The 22,486-nt window shown below is 39.7% G+C and overlaps 1 protein-coding gene across 1 annotated transcript; it reads right to left on the reverse strand.

The window, feature by feature from the left end:
- Positions 1 to 376: 376 nt before the first annotated feature.
- opn7b (opsin 7, group member b) lies at positions 377 to 16,205 on the reverse strand. The gene is made up of 5 exons (XM_073471025.1): positions 16,118 to 16,205; positions 15,872 to 16,034; positions 13,510 to 13,637; positions 1,810 to 2,144; positions 377 to 868 (listed from the first exon to the last, which is right to left on the reverse strand). Exons 1-5 carry the CDS (start codon positions 16,203 to 16,205, stop codon positions 377 to 379), a joined length of 1,206 nt encoding a protein of 401 aa, XP_073327126.1.
- Between the last annotated feature and the right edge of the window lie 6,281 nt (positions 16,206 to 22,486).

Raw genomic sequence — 22,486 nt, forward strand, 5'->3', positions numbered from 1 at the left:
ACAGTACTTGTAATAAATACATTAAAGGTAGTTTAAGAAGTAGAAAGTTTTAATATCTGCCTCGAAATGCAGCTTGTATTGATTTGCATGTTGCATGTTGTCTGTTTGGCTCATTTATCCTCCCGTATTGGCTTCCGACTTTGTGGTCCTTGGATGTTTTTTGTTTTTGGCAGTATCACATATTTGAGGCATGAGAAAAGTTCTAAGTTTTTTAAACTTTGACCTTAAGTTTTTTCCTTGTCTTTTTTCATTGTCTTTTCTTTTTTCATTCCATTTTCCCTTTTCCAAGACTTGCAATTAGTGTCTTTCAACCTTCATTTTTGCCATCTATTTTTCTTTTTTCACCTTCTCACTGTCCAGCTGTGTGTTTGTTTCTCTAGAGGAAGTCGCTCTGCAGCTCATTGGACAGCTGGCTTACTGCCACCTCACTATGTTGCGATCCTTTAAGTATCCTGGCAGTCTGTTGGGGGCTGTAGTCTTCTCTGTTACCAGTGACTGTTTCAGGGCAAGGACAGTGTCTGCAGGTCCCGTGGTTCTCTGGCAGCCCATTGGACAACCTTGTGGAGTCGCACTCCTCTTTGTGATGGGATTGCATGCAAGTTACTTTCTGTGTGGAGCTGTGCTGACAGAGACATCCACAGAGTGTCCTTCTGCACTTGGCCACATCCCGACACAGGAACTTGCGGAAGTTGGGCTTGAAGACCAGATAGACAATAGGGTTGTAAAGGGTGGAGGACTTGGCAAAGATAGCTGCCCAGGCAAAAGCCATTGGTGGTACAGTCGCTGGGTTACCAAATGCCGCCCACATGGACACGATGGCATATGGACTCCATGCTGTCAGGAAACCGATGCAAACTGCCACAGACAGCTGAAAAGTGACACAAACACACACAGAATACATGTGTCATGTGAACATGTACAGTATTTACTCAAGCTCATATAGCACAACCCTGATATCAGAACAGTTGGGATGCCGTGTAAAACATTAATACAACAGTTAAATAATTTGCAAGCTAAATATGTTAATGGGCAATGGTTTTATGAATTGTTCCTGAGCCCATATAGTCTCATCCTTTATACAATCGTGTGTTTTACAAAGTGACGAACAGTTAAGATGATAAAGTGAAAAATGTAATATATTGTCTTTGTACTGTTTTTAATTAAAGATATACTGTATGTGGGTATTCTGCATCAAAAAGTCTTAAAACGAGTTGACCTTTGTCATGTATTTTGTTGAGTTGTGTACTAACATTAACCCAAATGTTACGATCAATGTTCAAACCCAGAGGAAGCGACAAGTTTACTCAGTTTACCTCGCTTTAAATCATTACACCAATTCAGCGCTCAGAGACTCTGGTTCTCTCTCTTCTTTCCCCCTCTTCTCTCTGTAATGCTACATTCATGGAATAAAGAACATTTTCCCTCCAGCTACAGCCAGCAGTCAACTTTACAGTGGGTAAACACCCAACACCAATGGCTGTCATATCTGCATATCAATGCTGCAGTCAGATTGATAAACAGGAGTGAGGATAAATCCCTGAAAATTTTAATCCCAAAAGTGAAAGAGTAATATCTGAGCTGTCCTGCTCTGCACCTGACTTTCTAGCCAGCTCTCAGCAGCTGAGCAGCGGCTCTTCCCCCAGCTCTGCCCGACCCTCCGCACAGAGAAGAGGTTACATATTGTACATTCAAGTATATGTCAAAAAGGGATAAGCAATTTATCACAGTCTGTTTTATATATATTTTGCACAGCGTCCCATCTTTTTTGGAACCGGTATTGTATCTTACAAAGTGAACTTGTGCATTTACCTTAACGATAAGTGCATGTGCATTGGTGATCTTGTTCTGCGGGGACATGTGCTGCTGCACAGCCTGACGGGAGCCCCGGACAGTCATCAAGATGAATGTGTAGGACAGGAAGATGATAGTGCAGGGCACAATGTAGCAGAAGAAGAAGAGGCAGACGATGTAGCTCATAGCTGCAGAGTTCTGGCTGGGAGCGTGCCAATTGATGCAGCACGCTGTACCGTAAGGCTCTGCCCCGTACTCTCCCCAACCCGTCAGGGGACCGACAGCAAAGACTCCGGCGTAGCACCAGACCCCAGCGACCAGCAGGCTGGCGTGGCAGTAGGAGAATTTGTTACCTGAGGAAGAGGGTAGAGACAGAGGCAGAGGAGGGAGAGTTGGGGGAATGATTACTGACAGATGAGGACATAGAGGAAGGATACAACAGCATAGCAACAATATGCTACTGAAGCATATTAAGTGTGGTTACCTGATGCTGATGAGAGGCAATGAGTGAGGAGGAGAAAGAGGACAACAGATGAAGGAGGGAGTGGGATGAAATTGACCAATAAGTGACAAACCGCTTGATAGAACATAGATAGGTAAGCTTGACTAGAAAAATGAATCACTGTATCACAGGTAATGTGGATAAAAGGATGAATTAGTTTGATCTCGGGCATGTTCACATAGGAGATCACATGGCCCACAGGAATGCCAACCAGTCAGTGTGGCACATAAAATCTGTTGTCATCTGCCAACGTTCCTTCTTACAAGAAGCCATTGTTACTGTTAATGTAATGTTTGTGCAGTCTAATTTATGTGATGCATCAGATGCGATTATACTGCATTAACAGTGTGACGCAGTTCTGTTCGTAGCAGTATGATTGGTGGTGGAGCGCTTGCTTGTCATGATACTCATGTGCCAGATTGTGAATAAGGGGATCCATGGGAAACACAGAAATAGCCCTCACCACAAACTGTCGACTGTAATTGATTTAGACAAGAGCTGCTTCAGTGTGGAATCAGTGAGGAGGAGAACACAGGGAGCCTTGATACCACACAGCCTCTTCAGCTGGATGTCAGCCCCTCTTACAGTTCAAGCTGAGGGTGGGGGTTGGTGATTAAGCCCCGTGGCACTCGCTGAACTGTGTGGCGCTGGGGAAAGGGGCTGGTTAGCCATTACAGATGGCTTTTATCTGATGTGAAGCGTCCCCTCACCAATTTAATTCTCCAGTTAGCCGGTCGGCACGAGAAGGGTTCAGCCTTGGCTCTTTTTTCATCGAGACCTGATTACATTTTCTAACAGAAGCCCTCCGACATAGTAGCTGCTCTTACATGTTAAGTAGGTATGCACCAAACTTTTTTTATACCTCAACTCGAGGTATGTGATTATACTGACTGATAACAGCTCTTCCCTTTGTTTATCCATCACTGTCATCCTGAGTCAGGGTTTCAATTAGATTTTTTTTATGTAGCTGATATTGGATTTTATTATTTTTTTAAAATGTCATTTACAAAGAAACTATTTACTCAGGTTGGTCAAATCAAGATTTTCAGCAAATCAAACCCCATTTTTGAAACAATTAGGTGGGTATTTACCTTTGCACACAAGAGATGAATAAAAATGTATGTAATCCAGCATCATTTTATCTAAGTGATAATTTAGACAGAAAATTGCTGTCTTTACACTTATCAGAATTTAATTTATCAGTATTTAAGGAAAATGTTGGTATTTTTAAACCTGGGCTTTATATCGGTCCAATAGATCACCTCACCTGGCAGCTGCAACACTGGCTATGATGGCTGCAATGTAATCCTTTAGAGCAACTTTGATTGTCAACGTACATCCACTAAAAGTGCTTGTTTTTGTCACCGATCACTTTGTATTGTTATTCTAAGTCTCGGACAACATTACAGAAACGATCCTCACAGAGAGTAAGAAGTAACAACCTTTGTGTTTAATCAGAAACAGACGTGTTCTCGCGAAATCTACCTGACTCTATTTACAGAAATAGTCATTTTATCAATGTAAAACACAATTCTTTCAAACTTGACGCACACAAAATAAAATAAAATTAACCAGCAATGAAATCAAACTGCTGGCTATGATCTACTGGACCATTTCCAACACTTTTTGCACATATTGGTAATCTACACACCAGAATTTATCTCATCGCGCTTATTTATTTGTTCATTTATTTTTTACAGTGCACATGGTCTTGGCTGTATTAAGTGATACGTTTGGATCGTATCATGCAGTGAGGAAACCAGTCAGTGAATTGGTATTAAATGGAAATGCTGACACCATGTTCACTATATAAACACTGTCATACACTGCCATATATACTATGAGGGATGTCGACTTTGACTGTGATTGAGATCTAGTGAAGCTCATTCGTGCCTAATAGGCATCAATTTTCACTGCCAATACCACTTTACATCAGGGCAAATATACCACATTGATTCTTTTGTCATCTAACTTTAAGGCGGTCAATTCCCCAGCTCCCGTCATTCTCTGCTATTCACACTCCCTCTTTTTGTTATAATGACCTTAGTCCTCTTACTCAGGATGTGTCTTTACAATCCATGCTCAGCCTTTTGTTTTGACGCACTTCGATCAAGTGCTCACAAGTTGATCAGCAGTCATCAGTGGCTGTAGATTACACCAGAAAGGAAGCATCAGATCCATATACTGATATAAGGTCACCAAGCGCAGGCTAATTTGTCTGTCAGCAGCAATAACCACATGAGGTGAGGTATTCGAGCTATGACAAAAAACCAATAAAAGAGAGAAGAGAAGAAGAAGCCTTCCTGATCATTCTCCCCCAACTCCCCAATGCTCCATCTCAAGTGTTTCTTTCATCAGTTTGCATCCTGGAGCACGTTCTTTAATGTCTTGCTCAACGACATTTCTGCAAGACGTAAAGTTTCAGGCATATGAGCATCAACAATGAAGCCAACCTGACATCAAAACATAACCCTAACAACGATCAGCTGTAGTCTAGTTGTTGCGGTGTGTCCCCCATTGTTGGCACTGGTCAGCACTTGTGGCCCGTTTTTGGCCGAGTGAACGCGTAGAATCAGCGGCGGCAGTTCAGCCAATCAGTTTAATGATTTTTCTCCTTATTTTTCACCTCACTTCCCTGCTAGTGCCATTTGCAACTTCTTTTCAGACATATTCTTGATTAAAGTGGCTATATTAGTGAAAGTGGTGTCAAAAACGCTGCTTTATCATAACAAGTTTCCCCTTTTTGAATGATAAATATGGACTACTGCTACCTGGTGGTATTGGAGTTATCTCTTTTCATGCAGGCGCAGAACGTAACAGCTAGTTGGGCGTCAGCTGTAGTCTTTTGGCGGTGTATTCAAGTGCAGCTTTTTGGGTGAGAAACAGGCAACGTGAGTGTCTGGGACCTTGAAATAGTTTTTTGCAAGGGTTTGTTTGATTGGCTTTTTTAACATGCATGTGTTTAGTGTCAACATGTCTAAGTGTACATAGAGAGGCATTTTTACCCGTGCAGTAACATCTGTCACAAACCAGAACATAAGACTGCTCATCATTAAGGAAGTCAGTCTGGTAGATTTGAGTAATTTCAAGTCTCCGACTTCTCATTTTGAAGCTTTAATGTTCAACCAGATAGAGAAATCCTGGGAGAACTGTTTAAAAAAGCAATGCAGTTTATTAACTTCGAAAAGAAATCTTTGTAGAAATAGTTTGCTGTCTCATCAGTTCTATGGAGAAATTTGTGCAGACTCCGTGCTCCAAATAATAATCCCAGTAGGATATCTTTTTACATCGTCAGTTTCTTTCATATTTTTCCTCTTTTGGTTCGAAGCTATTCCATAGTCCAGAAAATTGGCATTTCTAAATCTGGTTTCAGCGAGTCTCAAACTGCATACATACATCCAATCCAATTAAACCAGGGTTTATTGTCCTTTGACAGCTGATATCATAGCCTATGTTGAATTTAATGTGATAGACAGTCTGCGTAATAACTCCACATGTGGACACTGAACCTTGTGTCAGCAAGCTGTACATGTTATCATGGTTTTCACTCTCCATCCCCCCAGTAATCTGATCCTCTTACATTTTTGGTGTTACTCCACAAACACAATCCCTGTGCTACTTGTTTCTTTTCTCATTTTTATGCAAAGCACTCCATGGAGTTGCCGTTTACCTCATAAACTCGTGTGTTTGATAGATTGCAGATTCCTCACACAGGGACATTGGTGTTATTTCCAGACGTCTTATTCACACAACAGTGAAAGTAGTATCAGTCGCATTTTGGCCTTTAGGAGAGACATTTTGACAAACTGTTCTACAGAAACTAATAGCTCCTGCAATTGTAACATGTATGCCACCCCCAGGCAGCGAAAGTTTCTGCTCTATTTTTTTTTTTTTTTTTTTGGTGCTGTGTTTGTGTGGTAGATGCAATGGCAGAAAAAGTATTCAGATCATTTACTTAAGTAAAAGTGCTGATACTAAACTGAAAATACTCCACTACAGGTAAAAGTCCTGCATACAAAACAATACAAAAAATAAATGTAAATTTATGTATTTTCAGCAAAATGTACTGAGAGTATGAAAAGTACTAATTGTGCAGTAAAACGTTCCCTGTCAGCGTTCTACTGTCACATATGATGTTTGTGGTTTAATATTACTGCTGCATTAATGTGTACGTTTCATTTTGCTGCTGTAGATGTTTAAGGTTGAGATCATTTTAACTGTTTCATACGCTGTTGGGTAGTTTAATCAACAGCAATGCATCAACATATGTTTGCAGCGTCACTCCCCAAAAGTGGCTTTTCATGAGCTCAGAAAAGCAGTCATTTTTTTTAGATTTGTCACAATGCCTTTTTTCAGCTAATCCAATAGGGTTTTAAATAGTTTATTTAGTTTAAGAAGAATTTTCTCAGCCCCGGAAAAGGACACTTAATCCTTCAGTTTATCATAAACATCCAAAATCAAAACGTCTGAAGATGCATTTCCACTGGATGGGAAAAAAAAAACTAAAGCTGTCAGAGTGATGCAGTGGCACCATCAGACAAGGAAAGTGTTGACTGTCATGTAAAATAGTTACTTGTCTGCAGTCAACAATTTAACCATTTAAGATGTTTAAATTAGTTTATGACCCCGGTATTCACAAAAAAAAGAGAACTGAACAATCATGCTCAATCAACTTCTGATTTACTTTTACTGCTACTTTTGATGTTTACTGTTAAAGGTGTCCTCACACTAAATAGATGATACTGTCCGTTTTGCAGTCCCTCCCTGTCACGGTCCTGTCATTTTTTGTGTTTTCTGGGTTTTTTGTTGCTTTTTGCCATGTTTCCAGTGTTCTGTTCCCCTCCAGTGTTCCTGTGCACCTCTCCGGTCTGCTTTCCCTCCACATCTGCCCTGCATCACCTTTGTTAGTCCAGCCTACTAATATGCTTCAAGTTAACTTCTTTACTAGGTCTGTCTGAAAACTGTTACTGTAATCATTATCTGGATCCTTGCATCAGTGATGCAGTGTGTCTCTACTGATTGTGTGCATGTGTGTGTTTGACTAAGCGAGTTGTCGGCTAGAGTGTATGAGCCTAGAAAAGAGGACAACATGGTTTAACAGTGTGTCTGGAAACTGCGTACATTTGTACAAGCTTCCTTGCAGGGAAGTCTCATAAAGGCGTAATTATTTATGCATATTTGCATTTCAAACACTTTATTTGTGAGGCCTGTAGTCTCGGGGGGGTTTTACACTGTGCATTATAGACTGTTCCTCTGGTAAACAGACAAGGGAAGCTCTTTAAAAACACAGCCTTGACTTCAATTATACTGTGCCTATTAGGAGCAATCATTGAACCTACTGGAGTCTGGAATAGACTTCTAGTTGTATTAGGAAACTGCTCGCTGGTGCACTAATCTTTCATAGCCCTGTGAAGGTGGATGTTGACAAATGAAGCTTGAATTAGTTCAATTGTGACATGTACATGTAATCGATACTCGCTGTCCATCAGATCTAGACAATCTCCCGACGTGTGCGACAACTCATTTAGGCAGCCAATGTCACTTTTCTTATGATTTCTGCTACATGCTGCATCCTTATGATAGTAACTACACTTTGTCCATGCATCTTTAAGTTTGTGTATCAGGCATTACAAATCCTATTGATACAGCATGTGTCAGGCTGGCTCTGTTCTGTGAACCCCTGCAGTGTGTATGGGCGGGTGTGAGTGTGTGAAGCATATAAATGTGAACATCCCCTGGATTCTGCACTCCAGGATGCAGATTCCTGGGGTGAAGAATCTATACTGCAACATACGAATGTGCAAACATTCACAGGCTTTAGAGTATGGACATGAATATATAGCATTGGTGTTCCTTGGTGAAATGAAATCATGTGCAGTTTCTGTCAACTGATACCAATTTAAATGAATTGCATATTCAGTCTTTCTAAATTAATTATGAATCATGAATTATTAATTATGACTAAATGGTGCTGTGACAAATGATTTTCACAAAAGGACAAAGAAGATTTAACGATGGTATAATGAGCAAATTAGGAGTGACTGATGAGTCTTGGAATGAAAACTGAAATTGAATTAACCTCCAGTAATACAGTCTATAGATATGGACACATAGAGCTAATGGGAAAGTCCATATGAAATCATATTTAAGAAAACTATATAGCTCCTAAATCAACTTTGCTGCCTTAAGCGATTTAGACACAGGCAATCATGTAAATAAATCCCCGGTGGCTTTAGTGACAAATGATTAATTATATTCATGAGTAATGTGCAAAGAGGAGTTCACACACGCATGCATCAGAAGACTCAGGAGTTAATTTGAAATGAAACTGCCTGAAAACAGAAGTGTCTCAGTCTTCTACTGCTGTTACAATGGCACTATTGTGGCCATAAGGACATTATGTGTCCTTGGGCAAAAATATTAAGTCACACATAAATGCTGCAGTATGTTTTGTACAAAAAACATATTCTTCTTATCCTTTTCTTGGAGCCTTGTGTTGTTTATAGTTTGACATTAGTTATTCTTAAGAGTCACCAATCACCAATCTACTATTATATTGCTTTAAATTGTATATGTTGAAGACCGCTTAAATGACTTTTCATCTGAGCCCTTACCACTTTATAACTGACACTCTTGATTTTAATATGCTGGCAAAGCTTCGACTACTAATTAGTCCATCTAATGTATTACATTCTGTTTTAACAGCGTTGTCGGACTCAGGATGTGTGAGGGGCAGGGGTGAAAAAAATAGCTGCGCTTTTTCAAACATAAGGGCACATATATAATTCAGCCTCTCGATAGTGTGATATTTACTATTCTAGAAGGAGCTACTGTAATGTCTCAGCTAACCCTCTGGGACCAATAACATATTTCTGATTCTGATTCAGTTGCAGCAGGTGCTGGTGGTCTGTTTGTTGGTTAACATTTCTGGGTGCAACCTTCTTTTTGGAACATTTTTAACAAATTAAAAGTGAAATGATTTCAAATAATGGTGGAGACATGTCCTCAGCGTCCCCAGTGTAAATGACAACACCCAAATGTTGTTTTGATCTTTGAGGCTTCTTCTCTGGATGACTATGCAGTCTTGTAAAATACTGCAGTGCATTCACATTCGCTCTCTTGGTGCTGTGTTAGTTGTTTGGTGTTGCTTATATAACATCACAGCCAGACCTTGTTATTGCTGCTAATTAGCTATTTGACCTAATTAACGTTCTACCCACAATTACCAAGCTTTGTTTAAAGTTGTGGCAAAAGAGAATTTTATTATCTTATTATTTGTGTCCCCTCTATGGGCAGTCCAAAACACAGGTTGTATTGTACCTCCTGCAAGGCGATAACAGATACTACTCAGTGACATTGCTGAATAGACCTACTCAAAGCCAGTATAATGGATCATTTTATCATAACGATGCATCAAATGGTAATGTGAAAGTGGTCGCTTGTAGTTATGAACTTACAGAGAATTATCACCTAAATCTGCAGCTCCCATCAGCTTTACAGCTCATTGTTTAACTGTTTGACCCACAATTTTACTGCTGTAATTGAGTCTCATTGCTGAGCAGCTGTGCTCAGTGAAAAAGAACTGCAAAGCCTCTGTACACCACCTGCCCGGCAACAAATGGCAGACAGACAAAGTTTGTGACAGTCATGGTCCCGTGATTTCTGTGTTTTCTGTGTTTTTAGTGTCTTTTGCTCCATTTCCAGTGTTCTGTTTCCCTCCTGTGTTCTTGGGCACCTCCCCAGTCTACTTTCCCTCCACATCTGCCCTGCATCACCTTCGTTAGCCCAGCCCTGTTCCCAGTGTTCTTCTCAGCCTATCAGCTCCTTCCCTGCTCTCTTGTTTCCTCCACTCATTCCCCTCCCATGTGTTTCTCTGCCTCACTCCACCTGCACCTGATCCCATCATTAGTTTAGTTTGTATTTAAGTCCAGACAGAAGCTTAGTCTTTGTCGTGTCATCTGTTGTGTTTCCCTGATCCTGCTGTTCAGTTATCCTCTTCTCATGTTTTTTCTTTTTTTTTTTGGAATAAACGTCCTGTAACTGATCTGCTGGCCTGCTAGCTCTCGCATTTGGGTCCACCTTCTTCTGCTGCTATCAGTGTGACAGTCCCAATTAATGATAATGCTCCCAACCTTGAGACTTAAAAATACCGTGTCCTCCACCAGAATGATTTTAGTTTCAAAAACTTTGTTTCCTGCATTCTGGTGAAAATAATGAGAAAAAAAAAAAAAAAAAAAATATGAACGCTGCAACAGCATATTCATTTTAAGACTTGTCATCTTTACTTTTAATTCCCAGGAAAGAATACAGAATAGTTAGCCCCTCTGGCGTAAACTGTTATTCATTATTCACTGCACGGCACTGCTCAGTGTTTGTCGGCCTCTAGATGGTGATTGAACTCCTGTCCCCCAGTTATCGACAGAAAAATTATGGAGCAGATTTGACAAGTTAGATGTCCCTATCCTTTAAAACTTTCTGTCATAAACGGACATTCTTCCTCCCACGACATCTGCCATTTGCTTGAGTATTTGTCTCTTCTCCATTTCTCTGTCAGTCTCTCACTTACTCACTATTACTTTTCAATACTGAAAAAGTAGTTTGACAAAACAATCTAAAATCAAGGTCCACTTACTAGCTTTTCCATGGCTTTTAAGTGTGTTACATGGTCTTTACTGGTGTATGGAGTTTTTTCCGTTGTCAAGGAGAAGGACCTGTTGCCATGCAAACTCAATAGCTGCTGTTGGACTTTTTGTCTGCGTGTGGGTTAAGCCTCATCACCTTGAACGTCAACATATCCATCTCCAGAAAAAACTCATGAAAGATAGGAAGTGGACATTAAGTTGGATTTGTTTTTGTCCTACAGCTTTTATCGTTCTTAATCAAATCCAACGTAATTCAGAGACCCATTCACACTTACATACTGCTTGCGTCGTGGGTGGATGTAATAGCTCTTTGATATGTCAGAGTTAAGTGTGAATGCATCAAAGGAGCATCTGAGCCAGAAGTCTGAAAGGTGCAAATGCATCTGTCTCTCCGTGGTTAATCTTTACTCCTCCAATGTGTAACTATATCAATCAGCAATCTGTGGAAATTACTTCTAAAGGGTCTGTCGAATATGATAAAGGCCAGCTGAAGGTTGCTGAAATTAAACTGAAGTTGGCTGTTGTTCTTCCTGTTTTACAGGAAAAAAAGCAGTCAAAGCTTATGATGTCAGAAAAGGCGCTTTGAGCTGTTTTAAGATTCATCTGATCCTTTCAACCACTGAATGATCTGTGTGGGTGAGAGAGATTTCTGTCTGCATGTATGTATGTACATTGCGTGTTTGCACTTTGCTGTTAAAGTGTCCTTGACTGACTGATTGTCAGCTGTCGTCCTTGAGTTAAACCATACCGTTAGCTATACAGATAGAACGCTTTTATGAGTGGGCATGAAAGGAAAAGTGTTTCATGTTGTAAACCCCATTATGGCCACAGTAAATGCATCTCTACGTCACTCGTCGTGGGAGTGCTACTTACTGTTAAATTGACACAGATCCGTCATAACAAAAAGTGTGAAACACACTCACATAACCAATGTGCAAAGGACAAGTTGCAAGTAAGTCACCAAAATGGAGGTGTGACATCTGAAGCTGTTCGCACCACTTTAATGTTCTCAGAGTGACTCAGTCTTTAACTAAGGACTTCTCTCAAAAGTAATGAACTTCGTTGACTTATAAACAGTTAATAAATAGTTCACAACACACTATAGGGCTTTTTTCAGGATGCATATTCTTCACCCAGGGCTATCCTTGGCTTTTCACACACAGATTTTTAAACCCAGTGTTAACCTAAGCCCAGGACAATATGATTCACACTACATTTCTACTAGCCCTAGGAACATAAGCTCCAAATATGAGCACATGTCCGCCACACTGTAGTCATAGTCATGTAATCAAAAACTATCCTGAGAGGTGTTTTGATATAATTCAAATCCATAGAGTTATGCTTCTTCCCTTTGCCATCTCTGTCGGATTGTGACACTCATGGTGCATTCAGGTGCACATCGTACATTCTTAAATCCACATCGCTTAGTAAGGCAGAGTGTATAAGCGCCGACGGGGCTGTCAGGTGCACCACATAAACTCAGAAATCAATGCTCAAATGGCCACAAATGTTGCCTGGATGGGAAAGTTTTGTTTAAATACACAGCTATCTGTCATTGCTTGCTTTGTTCTTTCGTGGCAGCACTTTTAACATTTTGACAACATCCCATTCATTTCTTAAACTCTTATAAAAAATCACATCAAATAAAAATCAGACACAGCCCTTTAGTTACACCTGTTCTAGAATGCTTTGTGATTACTCTGTTTAGCGGCGTTTCACACTGGCACCTTTTAGCCCTGCGTTTAGTTGATTTTCAGAGGATAACCCCACAAACTTGGGCTCCATAGCAGGACCAGCAAGTCCTATGACAATGTCAGGGTTTGCCCACTTTGGACTGTGCTAGTGTGAAAGCTTTCTTAGCCTGGGGCAAAGTGATGTGTGAAAAGCCCTTATTATGTAGTTGTAAGAATTTATTTCTGTATTTGTCAACATCTAAAACCTGCATGTGGAGGCTGGTGGATAAACAGATAATGAATGACAATATAGTAAAACACAGCTGTAATATTGTAAAATATGTCCACATAGGAGAAGCTAGAATTGTTGAAAACTATTGTTAAATAATTAACACTTAAAGTTTCACTTATTTTATTATTACACGTTTTACCATTCTGCAAAATGAACACTGTAGCCAGAACATGCGGCTAGGGAATCATGAAATTCCAATAATTGGATGGTTTGTGAGTTTTTCAAATGAAGACCCTGCAGGGGAATACATTAAGAAGGGAAGGGAGATTAAAGTCCTTGTAAACATCTCCTTATTTACATATGCTGCTGTTTAAAGAGGTTAAAGCGTGGCCCTGAACATTAACATTATTGCAGCGAGGCCACTTTTTCTTTGTAACAAGCCCTTGACTTGCTGGCCTCTCTACATTTACATTTCTCTCTTCCGATTCAAGGTTTCTGGCTTCAGGGGAGAGCGAGAACAATGAATTGATCATTATGGGTAAAGCCTGCCTTCTAGTTAACCAAAATCAATAAATGACCATACAGTTTTAATGTAGTTTGTTGTTTTGATGGAATGTTCTTCCTATCACATAAAATGATTAATTAAAGCACAAAGACTGGTTGACTCACCATAGTTTGGGCAGCAGACCTTAAGCCAGCAGACGCAGGAGAGCACAGTGAGGTTGGTCAGACTGCACAGGCCAAACAAAACGCCGCAGAAGGCGTAGACTATACAGGTCGTCTTATAAAACAGCCACCTGAAGGAGAGATAAACAGAGGAGGAATTCTTTGAATTTGATTTGTCATTAACATCTCGATACAAAGCCAGTAAAATCCCTCTGATGGATTACACAATTCACGGCCAGTCGATGAAACGGGTGATGCATTTTCTGGCCTTCCCCATGGTCATTTACAGCTGCAGTGAGCAATGACGCATTTGGACCCAATCATGGCCCACATGACGGCTATCAGCTGCACATGCTCAGGGGATCAAAGCAGCGAGCAGGGGAGACCACAGGATGAAGCAGCAGAGACGACAGACATGGTGCCATGTGTTGCAACATTTCATCAAACATTTTGACTGCTTTATTTGCAAGGAGGTGTTTTACTCCTTCACAGGATTGTCGTCAGCACTTTAAAAATACTGAGGTTACACATCTACCAGAAGAAGGTTTTTAAATTTTTTCCAATTTTTAATCCCTTCTCATTTTCTTTATTAATTTAACTGTGTAGTCGAGAGTGTAGGTTTGGTGTCACAATGAAATTAGAGGATCCTTTGCCTATATTTATTAACATTTATATCAATATAGAAAATTGTGATAAATTGGCAGCTTCCAATACCCCTATTTTTTATTGCACTAAACCTACTTAAAAATCATATGTAGTTTAATTAAAAGAGAGCTGGGAGAGAATATTGTATATATTTGCTGATCACTGTCCTTGGCTGTGCTCTATGATTGGTGTTCAGTCAGTAGTTTCTTTTTCAATATTAACTGTTACATTATTACTGTAACAGAAGAGGTGGAAACACTTGTTTTAAGCCCCGATGACTGATTGCTGCAGACAGCTTCAGCAACCTTCATCTACAAGATGTGTCACGCTTTATAAAGCCTGAGAGGTGAAACCCAGGGCAAAAGTCCACAAATCTCTCGCTGCTGCTTGTAAAGCTTATAGTAGCTACAATCTCTATTCTTATAATGAAAATGTAGCATATAAGAAAGTCAAAGCATTGTGAGGAGGTGAAAATGGTCACTCACAGTGATGAAACTACAGAGAATTATACCCCAAATCTGCAGCTCCCCTCAGCTGAACAGAGCAGATAGCAAGTTTCAACTCAGTGTTTAGCTGTCAGGCCGCAACTTTACTGTTTTGCTTCACTGTCATGACTTGAGTGGTTTTGTTTCTCAGTGGGCTTATTCAACGTCTATTTTTGAAGGGCCAGATTTGAAAAGAAGTGAAGCGCCAAGAGGCCTGACTTTTACAATCCCTATGTCTGACCAGCTATATTTCTACAATGAAGAAATATAGACAATGAACTTTCAAATTTGTATTCTCTCTTTGTTTATTCGTTTTCTCAATTGAAAATAACAATTATAGACACAGAAGTCAAAAGTATAGTAAGTAGAAACAATTCACCTTTTAATCTTAGATGTAGTTTTCTTCTTCTTGAGTATAACAGACATAACTAATGAATGACCAAACATACTACCAATAAAATGATCAAAGGGCTAGAATGAGGTTATTAAAGGGCCGCAGGCTGCCAGTTGAATAGGTCTAGTATGAAGGCCTTATCCAGCTCCCCACATTTATATTTTTACTGCAGAGGATTAAAAAATCCTTTTGATTATTTGCTTTTATGTAAAACCTGTCAAATTCATTTTGACTACTATTGATTCTAAAAGTTACTAACAGAAAAAAACCCCAGCAATTTCTTTGTGTAATGTATAAGCTAATGTAAACTCCTGTATGAGAGGAGTAACTGAGCCATTGTAACAGCTTGCCTGTTTAGCCTGATAACAGACATGTAGAGTGTAGGAAGTAGTAAAGAGCCCTTGTGTTGCGTTTAAAGTGTTGTCACGAAAATAACAAATGCAAACACTTAACAGGACATATAGCCCCAACGCAGTTAATCCATTACTTTTGATCACCCTATATATATATTTTTTTTACACCATATTTTCACTAAAATAACCTTAAAGTACCCTGTCAACTGACGTGATCAAACCCTATCTGAACCTGGACTTCGTTTTTCAGTTTTTGTCCAAACTTGTGGGTCATGAGTTTGGTTCAGGTATCCAGTTTCTAGGGGACACGACTTTGATGTTGTTGATGGCAATTACAGCCCTGCTTCGCTCACCATTTCCCACCTTTCACTCTTTGTTAGTCTCTTTGCTTTTTTTCCTCATCCATCAGGAATGTATAGAAAGTGAGGATGACCTTGTGACATTATAGGTAAAAGGAGAGAGTGGTGGAAACTTGAATTGTTACTCACATGTGAGCATAGGCTGAGGGGATGGCCAGTGGGAACAGGGTTATGGTCATGCCAAGGTCACTAATGGCCAGGTTAACCACAAAGAACTCTGCTGGCTTCAAGGAGGACTTCTTTCTATAGGCCACGAACAGCAGGATCCCATTCCCCAACACTGACAGCACACCTGGATGACAGAGATATATAAAGACTGTTGGATTTGAACGAACAGGTAAAGTAGAGTTAGAGAAAAAGAAGAAGATGTCTTACCAAAAATGGTGTAGAGGGTCGCCATGAGGAAGTCATTGTCTTTGGATATTCTGGACACGAGCAGAAATGTTTCGGAGGCATTTCCCATCTAGAAAAGGAAGAGAAAAACAGACAGGGGAAAAGAGAGAGTGAGGAAAATCTTTAAAATTATGTTTTTCACCTTCAGGCAATTTAATAAATAAGCAAAACAACATTCGAACAAAATTAACATCCTCTTTACCTCAGAGAGGAGCAAACACATATTGACTTGTGGCTCAGACCACAGCTACTGTAACAATGCCCCCAAACCAAGTGACAATAATAAACACAGTTTAGTGAGTGTCAAACATCCTGTGCATCTCTGTCTTCAATGATTCTGTGGTCCTTCAATGATGGACTCTCTTCCTACAAGTTAAAAATAGACAACAAAACAGCAATCCTGCCCCTGCCAGTGGTTAGCTCTTTCACCAATCTCTTTCACAACAATGCCCCCCCCCCACCCCTCTCCCCTTATAATTTGATACAGTCTTATCAGGGTTAATCAAAAAGGGATCCAAACACAAGACACAAAAAGGCAGGCAGCTAAACGAAGAAAAAGGTAAGCTTTATTAAATAAAGCTGTAAACCAACATCTATTAAATACAAATCCAAGCACAAAAGCTGGTAACAAAGAGAGACAAGGACCTAATACACAGGGGCTGATTAGCAGATGGGAAACAGGTGAACACAGAAAAAGGGTGGGGAAATAGACAAAAGTCGGAAATAGCAAGTAAAACATTACACATGAGGACAGAACTTCAAAATAAAACAGGAAATAACTGAACCACAAACTCAAACCATGACAAGTACCATGGACATCTCCAGTACCATCCTTCATGTTAAAGCCAGGCAGTTATTTGCATTCACAGCATGACCTGCTGCCACTACAGTATGCACTGTGGCCAAGGGAAGCTGCTGAGGCAATCTTTTTAAAATAATTTATGGGCGGAGATAACATGAAAATGTATTCATAGCCTTTCTATTTACTCAATGACTTCACCTCTTCTTACAGATTAAAGGGAGCCAACAAAGGGAAGAGACAAGTTAAGTCACCTGAGGGGAAGAGTTGAGCTTCTTGTGGATAAATCCATATTAGCATAAACTCAGGAGATTATCTTCAAAGAGAACCAGAGGTGAGGAAATTATTTTTATATTATTCTGTGCGGACTTTCTATTAGAATTTTATTTGGCCTCAGTGCATGTAGCCGAGCTTGTCAGCAGATCAGATCTTGCACAGGTGTGTGTGAATAATGCTTTCCTGTCTTTGCAGGTGTGTGTTTATGGGTTTCATATCCATCTGTTACTGTGGAGAAATTATTTTGTTTCATCATTCATCAAAAAATGACTACAAATTTCCTCTCAAATGATATCAAACAGCATGACGCAGCTTCATTATGCAATTTTATTATTTCCCCATCAATTACCCCAAACTGGTATCTTCACACTTTGCTTAATCACAGCTGGTGCTTCCTGCATCAGTCCACATTTGTCTTGTTTTGCTGAATGTGAGAATCCTCATTATTGCAGCAGCCTTTCACAGTTTCCCAGAGATTGCCTTGACTTGTGATGTTATTTTTTTTGCCTTTTCTCTTTTTCAAATGTTGTTGTACACATAATTTACAAAATTATGATGAAAGAAAACTGAAATGTGTTGGTCTGACTATAAAATTGGTCTGTTCTAAAATGATTGCGTGTTGATCTCTTTAGACAAAAACAGTTAGGACGCTGTGTAAAATTAAATAAAAACAAGATGCAACAGTTTTATAATGTTTTCCCAGTCTTTTGTTGCTCCTGTCCCAACTTGTGTGAAAAATGATGGTGGCGTCAAATTCAGAATAAGCATAGAACTAAAAAAATCAATGAAGGTGATGAGGTAAAACATTAAACATATAGTCTTTGTATAGTTTTCAGTTGAGTATATGTCAGAAAGGATGAGCAAATTATCACATTCTCTTTTATTTACGTTTTACACACAGTTGTGCCAGAACGCTCAGCTTCCCTTGTCAAATGTTCCCACGGATGTTCAGTGGGGCTGAGGTCTGGTGACTGTGGAGAGAACAGAGGGGATATGACGGCGCTGCATTGAGCCGTGAGCGGAGCTTAAGGTGTCACAGCAGACAATGAGCACATCGATAAGTTCCACAAATGGATGAAAGCTTCAGTGTTGCTAACAAAGAATACACTGCATCCAAAAGTACAAGTTGTGATAAAAGTGTAGATATTATGATGAAAAGTGGGTGTGATATGAGAATCACATGAATACAAGAGTGTTCATTTAGTGTTCCACTAAATGAAAGTGAAGGTTCACAATGTGCAAGGGTAGTTCTCTGGTTTTATTCAGGCAGTAAGAATGACACAACATTCTTTGTTCTGTTTGCATAATGTACTAAAAAGTATAAATATTAAAAGTTGTAATTTTTCTCATCATGTAGAATCATTACTGCATTAATACATTGCATGCATTGATGCTCTGAGCAGTACTTTAATGTATCATACTCAGATCATTTGGTTTTTGTGTAAAATCTCATCTCAAAGGTAACTAGGAGCTATCTCTGTCCAACAAATGCAGTGGAGGAAAAAAGTACAACAATTGCTGTTTCAACTACCACAATGTAATGTAAGGATAATAAAAGTACACTAATACAGTAGTTGAAAATCGCCTGGTTCTCATAATGGCGTATGTAACACATTAATCACTTTAAAGCAACATTATTTTACTTTTTTACCTTGAAATAACAGCTTCAAAAATCTCTGTCTCAGCCACTCCGCCCCCCATCACTTGTTTCTGCACTATGTAACTTCAGCGAGAGGGTAGGATCACAGCGTTAAATACATGTTTACATCAACATACACGTTTTCATTACATAACATTGTTATGATGTAATTAGTTTAGTTTGTAGTTAGCACCTACATTACATCTGACAAACTGTTACAGACCTGGGATTTGTATTTACACCAATGGTATTCTCAACTCAAACAGTTGGCGTCAAATCGCACAAAATGCCAATTTCTACTCAATGTTGCTTTAAATATATACAACAGTTATATACGTTCTGAAAAGTGCTCAATTTCTGTATTGCAGTTTGGTATATTCCTGTTACACAATGCCATGATAAAGTAAACATTATGCTGCTGTTCCAGTACTCCAGATGACTTGTGTAGGCTGCAAGGTCATCCATCTTTATAACCTGCAATCTCACATTCCCCATGATAACCTGCGGGAAACTTCAGCCTTCTGCCTCCTTTTCTCCTCTTACTTTTTTTTGCACAAATGTATTGCCCTTTTGGTAACACAGTAGCTCCAGAAGGACATTCATAAAATGAAAATAAAATATTATTTTTCCCTCTCTGTCCCTGAACATGAAATTCAAATTCTCAAAGATACAAAGACTGTAAATGTAGTAGTTTTTGGTAAATAATGAAGGAAAGGAGTTCTGGGTGCTTCACTTATGGAACCATTTATATGCAGATCAGAAAAATTGGAATCCAAGGTGAATTTCTTCCAGGGTTTTTTTCAACCATATAAGATATCACCTCATGGAGGGCTTATCAGCTAGTCTTTTTTAATCTTTTGCAATTGATCAAACCCCTCACCTATGAGAAGGTTCCTGGATGTCTCCTCAGCAATAACATCTTTATGTTTTTCCATACATTTAGAATTGCTGAAGGAGATTTTAGACTCCATCTTTCCTGAGCATCATGTTATTTCATCTGTTTTCCCTTCATGACAGCTCTTTGCTTGAAACATGAGCTTAGTCATGCATATTACTGAGCTTAGGAACCCATTTTAAATCAATTGCAAGATTTTAAAAAAGGATCAAAATAAATGCAGCACATGTAGAGAATGTGTGTCTTTTATTTATTCCCTGTGTATTTCTTCCGTCTTTAGAGATTCAGGTTTGTTTTGCTAGTGGTGCAAATGTAGCCTTGAGCTGCTAGCATCAAGTAGAGATGAGGAGCGAGATACAATATCTCACTTCTTTCTAACACCACATTCCCACACTATTTTCATGTTTGAACTAGTAGTGTTCAGCCCCAACTGATTTTGACTCAAGTCACATGAAGTGAGGCAATTTATCTGAGTTTTATCTCACTCGGGAGCCACAAAAGGCCTAACCCTATCCCCTTGATGTGTAAAATCAGTAGAGATCCCCCTTCTATAAACTATTTTTTAGGCTTTTATTAACAGGACAGCTTACAGGAGATTACATGCAGCAAAGGGCCACAGGTCGGACTCGAACCCTGGGCCACTGCAGTGAGGACAAAGCCTCTGTACATGGGATGCACGCTCTACCAACTGAGCTACTGGGGCACTGGAGAACTGCTTTAACTCCTGAAAATTGACAATGGTGAGACAAACTTTCTTTTTGTTTTCAGCCTGCCTGCCATTGTGTGTCTTGTGTTTGGGTCCTCATCATTTTGCAAACTTTACCGGAACGAAGTGACCAAGAGTGAGGGGAAAAAACAGGCTCAGAATACACAGGGAGTGATTAAGTAATGGAACACAGATGAACAGCAAAAAGGGCATGAAAACAGATAAAGAGAGGAAGTGGAAAGTAAAACTACCAAAATAAAACAGGAAATAACTAAACCAAAAACCTGTACTGTGACATAACCAAGTGGCTTTTGTGCCTAAACCTAACCTGACTATAAGCACGGCACTGTCACAACATAAAATTGACACTAAATCTGAAAAAATGTAAAGTTTCAACAGCTGTGGCTTGCAGAAAAGTACACTGCCAACATTTATTTTGGAGATTGGGTTGGGGATGCCAAGATTTGAACAGAGAGGAACATCATGGTGTCAGCAGTGCTTGCTGAATCTTAGAGAGGTATCTGTCAAAAACACTTCAAATGACGTCTGCCTGCATGTCCACGTCTATACACCATGGCCACTTCCCTTTCTACGGTATGCTTTCCTCTTAGTAATGTCAGGGGTAAGGGGCAAGACTGGATTAACTGTCTGCCTGGGAGGATGAAGTCAAGAGTGAAAATGAGAGAGCGGCAGAGGAGGGAGGCAGGGTTAGAGGGAGAAACCTTTGCTCAGCCCCAGCGGACCGACAGGAGAGAAAAAGTGCTTTACAGAGTGAGGGGAAGTCATAAAGTCACTGCCAGCGTATAGCTGAATAGTGGAATTTGGGCTAATCATTGTAGAATACGTCTGACAACTTAAGCCTTGCTGTCATACAAATAGAACTTGCAGTCTTCACACAGACACATGCAGAGATGCACATACATACAGCAAAATTGTCAAGGAGAAAGAAGGAACCGCGGATTTAAAGAATGGGGTGCTAGAACGAATCGGCGAGGACAAGTGAAGGATGAGAGAAATCCTATAACTGAAACTGTCACAAGCACGGGATTGAAAACAGAATGATGGAGATTAAACATAAGACGAATGGGACAATGGGGCAATTCAGAGATACTGAAAACATCATTCCTGCACACACTTATCATTGAACACCCTTGTGAAATGCAAAGAGAATCAGAGCGGGATACAACCAAGAGTGTATTTTCTCTTGAACATAATGAGGAAACAGATTACTGTAGTTTACACATACACTCATCCCTTGAATCTCCAGTAATACAGTATTTGATTTCCCATATAAATTCCAACCAGACACCACCTTCACTGTCAGACTGATCTTCTTCTTTCACACCCAAAAGAAGCTCCCTGGCTTATTTTCCAATCCTCCTTCCCCCCCTCTTCAATATTATGGAGCATAACTTCCAGTGACAGAGAGCAGCAGTGGCAAAGACATTTTAATTTACAGGTCTCCAGCTTGGGAATTGCAAGTGATACAAAAATTATTATATGTGCAAGTGTTTTTTTATGACTTAAGTTACTTATATCAGCAACCAATCATAACCCTCATTTCACATTAAAACAAACATTTTTCTGGGCTGACTGCTATATGAACAACAGACAGAAGTGATGTCACGAGAAGGTGGACCCAAATGCAGGACACAGCAGGCAGGAAGTGCAATGTTTTATTCAGGATCATGGATATACAAGGAACAGGCAAACTCAACGGCAGGATAAGGGAAACTCAACGGATGGCTCAACAAAGACTGAAATAAAAACTGGACTTAAACACAATCTAAACTTACAAAGGGATGAGTTGAAGGTGGAGAGAAGCGGAGAAACACAGGTAAAAGTAATGAGTGAGAAAACACTAGGAACAGGGCTGGGCTAACGAAGGAGATACACTGCAATGCAATAATGTGATCGTGCCCATACTTAAAAATGATTATTCATATGAAATTTAGTAAAGGGAATCGTATTTCTGTGTTGGCTTTTACCGATCATCTTGGTTTTTTGTTGATGTCCATGACCCGTGTTCATAACCA

Source organism: Pagrus major, chromosome 7, assembly GCF_040436345.1.
Source record: "Pagrus major chromosome 7, Pma_NU_1.0".
Classification (NCBI taxonomy): Eukaryota; Metazoa; Chordata; class Actinopteri; order Spariformes; family Sparidae; genus Pagrus; species Pagrus major.